Raw genomic sequence first — 7,651 nt, 5'->3', positions numbered from 1 at the left:
GCACAATGTTGTCTCATTCCTTCCTGGCAGGACAGGAGCGACTGCGAAGGCAACTTCTGGCATCCCAGTGCTCACATGTTCTGCGTTGATCCTGTGAGCTGGGGGATGCCCTCCAGAGCCAGACCTGTACCTGATAGCCCCCAGGTGCTGCAGGCCTCCAACAGCCTTGGTGACCTCTCTGAAGGACCTTGAGCAAACTCCCACCATCTCCCCACCATCTCTCTTCACCCACTGATGAAGGGTAAGGACACCCTTGGGCTTTAGGAAGATGTTCAGGGAGACCTACTGTAGTCTGAATTTTCTCCTTTTGGGCAGAGATACCTAGGACTGTCTTTTTGTGTTACACAGCTTTCCTTTGTTACCTACAAGGATGCAACTCAACCCCTGGAATCCCCATAACAGGACTTTCAACTTCTTGTTGAAAGTTACCTTCACCCTGAGGCTTTCCTGAGGCCAGCAAGGCTCTTAAGCCATAGAGGTTTAAAATGTTTCTGCTGTGACCACAAACCTGGAGCAGTATGTGCAGGTGAACACCTGCCTCACGTCCATGCACAGCCCAATGGGTGTACCTGCATTAAACCACAGGCAAAAGCAGGTTAGCACTCCCTGTCCCTGAGAATATATTAATTCTAAAGTGGTTTTGTTAAAGACTTGCCCGTACACAGGTAAACCTCTGGTGGAAGGACCACCAGCTCCAACACCTGACCTCACCAGTGTAGCCTGGGGTTCATGTCCTGGCACTGGGCACCTTGACAACCAAGCAATGTGATTTGGACCTCCAGAAGCAAAAAGGGAGACCATCTCACTGTCGTGGTCCTTTGGGCCAGGGAAGGAGCCCAGCCACCCAGGTGGGAGCCAGGCACGTTGGGGTGGCTGTGTGTGGGCGAGGGGGCTGCAAAGTTTTTGGTCTTGATTCAAGCTACTGCAAGCCAGAAGTAAAATACCATCTATTGTTGGTTTATACACCCATAGTAGCCAAACAAACATCCCTAGAGCCTGTCCTTATCACTTTATTACACCTGCTAGAGTGAATAGATTAAAGAGGATGGAGGAGGGGGGAGAAAGCAGAAGAATCCAGCAGAAAAACTGGGTTTTGGGATTGTTAATTATTCTCTGGGGTCTCTAATCTTTAACTGGCAAACAGCATCACTAACTGTCTTAAAGCCCCTCCTGGAACATCCTGATAATAAGCCATCTGCATGAAGGCACCCCTGTTATCTGCCCTCCTCCAGCCGCCTGTGACATGGCTGGAGTGGGAGATAATGAATGTGTGGTGTGTAATAACGACACGTCATTCATGATTATCGGCCTGATACCCAACCTTTTAGCTCCATTGTTTGTGCTTCAAAAAAGAAGAAGAAGAGAAAAATATAAAAAGGAGGAGGGGAAGAAGAAAAAGGGGATTTTTTTTTTTTATGGTGCTACGGGCTGTCCCGGAGTCCCTGAAGTGTCTCCCTGCCAAAGGGGCTGGCTCTTGTCGCATCTCCCAGAGGGTTTGGTGGTACCCTGGAAGGACTCGGCTGTGGATTGGTGGCTGCTGTAGCCATGGTGATGGAGAGAGAGAGCTGAGACAGGGCAGAAATGTCACTGCCTGGCAGGGAGACATTTGGGGCAAATGCTCAGGCGATTAGATCTGTGTCACTGGGCACTGCCTGGCTCCTCGTGCTGGTTTTGCTGCTCTCAAAGCCGTTTAGTGGGGGCTTGGCAGAGGAGGTTATCTTGAACGTGCTGCTGGCCAGAAACTGCCAGTGTTTGAAGGTGGGGGGATGATTGTTTTGACTTGGATAAACTGAAAAGTGGAAGAATTTTCCCCTGGCTGCTGCTGCAATATGGCTCTGCAGTGCATCAGTGCTGTGACATCCTCTCTGGAAAGTTTAAGTCCTTCAAACTGCATTATTCTTAACAGGGAGAAATTGGGAAGTGTCAGGTTACCTCTATTATTGTCAGAAATGCCTGGAACAATGACCCTTTTTTTTGCATAAAAAGCGGAAGTAATTTTTCCTTTCTTTCCCCACAGACCTTAGGTAAGGTCTTGCTGGAAGTGGCTGGTGTTTGGCTATTGATATCAGGAGGACTCTTGGAAATCAGACAAGCAGCCTTGGTCATGGCAGTGAGTAGGGTGATGGCTTCAAAACACAGGGCTGGAAGCCCAAGCAGGGCATCATATGGAGACAGGAATGAGCTGTAGCTGAGGGGACTCATCAAATCTAACTTACTCTGTGCTGGCCTAATCCCCCCCATGCCCAAACTAGTAGATGCCTTAGGGGCATCTTCAGGTGCCACGTAGTTTTCTTTGTGACCCACCACAAGCAGGAGAGTGGATGAGCAGAGCAGCAAGGTGGCTTGCCTGTTCCCAGGTGGGTGGCTGAAATGCTTCACAAATAAGGCCAGTAAAGAAAAAATGCATCAAACTGCTGCTCTCCAATGGCCCTGCTGTGCTGGAGCCGGGGAGGAGGAGAGCTGGAGTCTGACCCTTCAGACCAACCTGAGACCACCAGCAGTGCAAAGGTGGTGGCATCAGCACCTGCACAACCTGCATCCAGTCTCTTCCTGGGGTTAGAAGGGGGGGGTTGGGAGAAGAGGAACTCAGTCTCCAACTGCCTTGCAAAATAAATACAAGCTGCACCTTGTTGCTTCTTCACAGCATTCCTCTCCCTTTAGGTATCAAGACAGCCAAAGCCAAGGTCTGGATCCAGCCCTGGAGGAGCTTTGTTTCACGACCCGAAGATGCAGCAGGCAGCAGAAACAAGGAGCAGGGTGGCTACAGGGGTTAATTCAGGTAAGGAGTTGCTTAGATTTGACTGTCCTGGTCTGGCCACAAGCGGAGCTGAGCTGCCCAGACAGACACAGTTTGGCTGTTAGTGCTGGCAGTGATGCTGGTGATACTATTGCCTTGTCTCTCACCACGGCATGGCACACGTGTGCATTCTTCTGTGCCTCAGTTTCCCCTGATGCCTACTGAGTGTCTGGGCTCTTGCAGTGACAAGCTTTCCCTGTGCCAGAGATAATACCAGTGTCGTGCTGGGGACTGGGGTGCAGCAGTGCCTGCCTTGCGTGGCTGAGGATGGGGATAGGGACAGGGATGTCCCCAGGGACGGGGCCCATCAGCTTCCCTTCTGGGCCCGACCATGCTCCATGCCAAGCCCAGGGAGTTTTGCCAGAGACCAGAGAAGACTTTGGGTTTTGCTGGGTCTCCCACTGCCACCTAGTGATCCATTTCCCAGCCCGGAGCTGCAGCTCACCCAGCAAGTCCCCCTTGGCCTGGAGCCCTGGTGCTGGACCCTACAATGGGTCCTTGTACCCCCAAAACGATCCCAGGTCTTGGGTCTGCAGCCCTGGGGCAGCTCACTCATGTACTGAGCAGTCAGTTCTCAGGCCCTTCAGAGGAGGGCTCAAGACAGGCTTGTGCTCCCTCCTTACTTTTTTATTTGCAAGCTGATTCTGTTCTTGTTGCCACTATTTGCCTGGGGGTGTGTGTGGGTGTTTTCTGACTCCAGAACGCCTCCGTTGTTTTCCTTACCACAGAAACTCCCGGAGGCAGAGGTGAGGGCTTGGTGACCTATGGTGTGGGAGGGGTGGAAACAGGCTCCTTAGGTTCACTGGGGGACAAACCTGCTGGAAGAGCCCTTGTGACCACAGGGCTGTTTATTCAGCCTTGCAGCCCTGCACCCTTAGGCACAGCCTTGCCTGCAGGCTGCTAGGACTCATCCTGTGCCCCCTGGTCCCCCAAATGCAAAAGAAACCAAAGCCAAGCTTGAGGAGCATCTCCACGAGGCTTTATTTTCATTTCAGAGAGGAGGACAAGACTGATCACACGTTGTTCTGAGGGCAGTGAGTGCCTTCTCCAGTTATCGGGTCTCTGTGGTGGCTCCTGAGCACTCTCAGCTCAAGGAAGTTCAACAACAGTTCAGAGACACCCACTGGCTTTTGTTTCCATAAAGGCAGGCACAAAGCCAGCCCCAGGAGGGATTATGAGGAACAATTTGGACAGTGACTCGTGGGGGGTGCAGCACCTCTACAGGGAGGAGCTCTCCTGCCCTGGCACACCCAGGCTGGAGGCTGGGGAGGGACAACATGGGCTTTAGACGTCCATGCAAAGCATTGCTCATGGCCATGCAGTGGTGCAAACGCACGGGCAGGTGAGAGGAACCCCACCGGGCAGTGTGCAAGGGTTGAAGGCCAGGAGATGAGTAGGATATGGAGGATGCCTGTGGAGGTGAAGGCTGAACCACAGCCAGGCTGTGAAACACCCTTGGCAGAGTGCTCCCCATGTGGGGATGGGATCTGGACCTACTGGGTTCAGTGTGTTAGTGAGGGGGCTCAGTGAGCCCCCCTGGATGGCAGCAGGGCAGGTTCATGTGGGAGAGGTCCAGGTGTGTCCAGGGTGTCTCTATTTGCTGCCCCATCCTCTTAAACCTCTGGGTGGAGGATGGTCCTTGGGAAGGCTGTTGCCCCCAGCCCATGGGATCAGTGAATCTTCTTCAAATGCAGGTGGATCCCGTTGCTGGACCTGAGGACGATCTGAGGCAGCAGCGTGGGAGGCCTGGATGGCTCAGGGCAGAGCTCGAAGCGCAGCAGGGTCAGGGCCAGAGCCACCTTCATCTCATTCATGGCAAACTGCTGCCCGATGCAGTTCCTGGGCAGAGGATGACAAATGCTCCCATTGCTGCCTTCATCCCCGACCACCCCTGAGCTAAGCTCAGCCCATGTGTGAGCTGCGGGACCTTCAGCTGCTGTGAGGACAAGGCCACACCAAAATGCACCCAGTTCTGGGATGAGGTATTACTGGGTTTTCTGAATAAGCATTGAAAAAATGAGATGGAGAGAACTGGAGCTTGCTTTCCTGGAAAGTGCTGCATGGATCCAGCTAGAAATCCAGCCACCTCAGGCTATTTTTGGCTCTGTGTGGAATATCTCCTTTTGGATGTTATTGACACCTCAGTGTCCTGCATCCATCTATTGACATAGCACAGGAACCACAGAGGCTTGGACCCAGCTTGGCTTTGAGGTGCACTGGGTATTCACCCCTGGACACGGAAGCCCATGTTCTCAGTGCAGGCAACAGAAAATGTAAACATCTCCCCAGGAAAGTGGGTGAAATCCTACAGTGACCACAGCACTTAGGATGTGGGAAATGCTCTTGAGCTATGGAGCATGGTGGAGATCCTGTTATGGAAAGCCTGCTTGAGTTGGCCAAATCAACTTTACTTATGGGCACTGAGGGAGGATTAACTTCAGGAGCTTTGATCTGAGCTAGGTCTCCCAGGCAGCCTATGGGACAAGAGAGGGATGAAAGATCTCTCACCTGGATCCGGCAGAGAAAGGCAGGAAAGCGTGGGAATGTCTCTGTGCTGAGTTCTCTGGAGAAAACCTCAAGGGATCATATATCTGTAGGAGCAACAAAGGCAATTTGGTCAGTGTTTGGTCTGATAGCAGCACCACATTCTTCCCTGCTCCCCAAGTTATGGCTGGATGTGGCCCCTGCTGTTCTGGAAGAGCTGCAGAAGACAGCCATCTCTCCACAGAGCCACCAGGTGGATGAGGAAAAGGCACTGGTGGCTGTGCAGATCTTCCCCTTGCAGATATCCAGATCACCCACTGCAGTGCCCGAGATGCCTGCAGGTCTTTTCTTGTCCATGGCAGCAGTGATCAAGTCAGATCCTCTCCAGTCCAGAGGTGCATGATCCTGGCTCTCCAGGCAGCCACTGGAGGGAGGCAGCTGCACACCCTCCTTCAAGTTTCCTGTTATTTCTTTCCTTGAAGCCTCAAATCACACACTGCCTGGACTTCTCATGCCACACTGGGGCCTAAGTCTCTCTAGAGCAGTTGAAAGCAGTCCCAGTGTCTCTATGTCACCATGCATGGAGACTATTCAACACCCTTTCCCAGAACTTTGTCATGTTCAAAGCCTTCAGTTCTTTGATAACTTCATTGAACTTGGCATCTAGACATGGACTGTTGGAATAAGAGGGGGAAAAAACCACATGGCAGGGAGACACAGGCTGCCTTGCTCAAGGGGAGGGGATGTCTGGGCTCAGAGATCATCTACCCCTTCTTGTTGTAAAGATGAAGTACCTCAGGGTCCTCCCACACATCCCGATTCCTGTGAAGAGCAAATATGCTCACTGCAGCCTGGCAGCCTGTAAAAGAAAAGTGAGGAAAAGCCTGTGACATCTTGGAGCAAAGGCTCCAGCAGGAGAGGTGTCTGTGGGATGCTCACCCTCCCTGCACTTTGCAGGGGTGTTGCAGGAGATCTGACAAGGAAAATGCCCAGCCCGTCCAGACAGGTCACTTACTGATACCCTGACGTGGAAGAAGCAATGGCCTCAGAGCTGGGACCCATTTTGGCACCAGTGGATGAACTTTTACTCTCAGCTAGGATCAACACTCTCCAAGTCCCCTTTGATCTCTGTGAACACCTAATGCCCTGGAGCATGTCCTTGGACACTGCACCCACCCTTCTGGCAGAGCTATGATGGTGAGCTGTGGTGGCCCTGTACAGCCCTTTGGAGGGAGAAGTGAGGCTGGAAGCCCCACCAGCCCCTCTGCATAGCAGGTCAAGTGAGGATGCCCCACTTGTCACGGACAGCAGCATGAAGGATGAACAAACTCAACAGACCTGCTGGCAGGCTGCGTCCATCAGAGAATGTGACAGGTTTGGAGAGGTGTCGGGACACAGCAGGAACTGGTGGGAACAGGCGCAGGCTCTCCTTGATGCACATGGTGGTGTAAGTCATCTTCCCAAGGTCCTCCCTGAAAGCAAAACGGGGAGTCAGGCTGTGTTTGAGTGGCAGCAATAAGAACACCAGCAATGGGGACTGGGTAGGCTGGACCACTGTGCCTCCCATCTCCTGTTGGGCTTTCTCCTTCCCCTAGTCCTCCCTTTGCTGCCAGCATTGTCATGTGAAGAACAGAATGCACCAGTGTAGATGCAGTATAAGGTGAGTTTCCCTCTCAGAATGAGTGAAAAGAGTTCAAAGGAAAGGAATAAGAAGTCCTAGCTCACCACTCAATGGTATCTCGGTCCCCCAAGATCCCCTGGATCTCCTCCCTGCACTGTTGCTGGTGCTCAGGATGTAATGCCAGGCAGTAGAAGAGCCAGGAGATCCCACTGGCTGTTGTATCATGACCCTCAAACATGAACGTGTCCACCTCAGCACGCAGGTCCTCATCAGACAGTCCAACCCCATTCTCATCCTAACAAAGAGGAGAGTATATCATTGTAAACTGCACATTAACGTGACCTGCTCTGTTGAGTACAAAAATAATCGTGAATGATGATGAAGGGCATGATTTGGTGTCTCTTGTATCTCCCTGTACATTAGGAAGTAAGCCAGTAGAAAATATATCCAATGTATGAGAGAAGAGTCAGACCTGCTGATGGCTGACTCTGCAGTCAACAGAGCTGCCAAGTTGGTCTTTGGTGGCCCTTCAGAAGGACACCCTATTCAGTTCCCTACCAAAGGTCCCTGTTGTGTTTTTTACTGGTTTGTTTTGGACAGCTTTTGTTGCAGACTGAGACACAAAGGAAAGCAGAGGCTTCAGAAGGACGGAGTGAGCACAGAGTATATCTCCTTCCTGAACACCAAGTGGCACTTCTGTTCAGAGTATCTGAGGATGTCTGTGAAGGTAAGAAGTGAAATCTCAAGAG

At 51.9% G+C, this 7,651-nt stretch overlaps 1 protein-coding gene across 1 annotated transcript; it reads right to left on the bottom strand.

Annotated features, from left to right (window-relative positions):
* Window positions 1-4,467: 4,467 nt before the first annotated feature.
* LOC104394434 (cytochrome P450 4B1-like) lies at window positions 4,468-7,197 on the bottom strand (the record flags this gene model as incomplete). The annotated part of the gene is made up of 5 exons (XM_010004028.1): window positions 4,468-4,636; window positions 5,306-5,388; window positions 6,076-6,140; window positions 6,620-6,753; window positions 7,007-7,197. Coding segments are annotated over 5 exons (642 nt in total), but the record flags the coding sequence as incomplete, so codon positions are not given.
* Window positions 7,198-7,651: the final 454 nt, after the last annotated feature.

This window comes from Chaetura pelagica, unplaced genomic scaffold, assembly GCF_000747805.2.
Source record: "Chaetura pelagica isolate M959 unplaced genomic scaffold, ChaPel_1.0 scaffold18, whole genome shotgun sequence".
NCBI classification, from domain to species: domain Eukaryota; kingdom Metazoa; phylum Chordata; class Aves; order Apodiformes; family Apodidae; genus Chaetura; species Chaetura pelagica.
The sequence above is the reverse complement of the archived record's forward strand: the minus strand, read 5'-3'. Positions and strand labels throughout refer to the sequence as shown.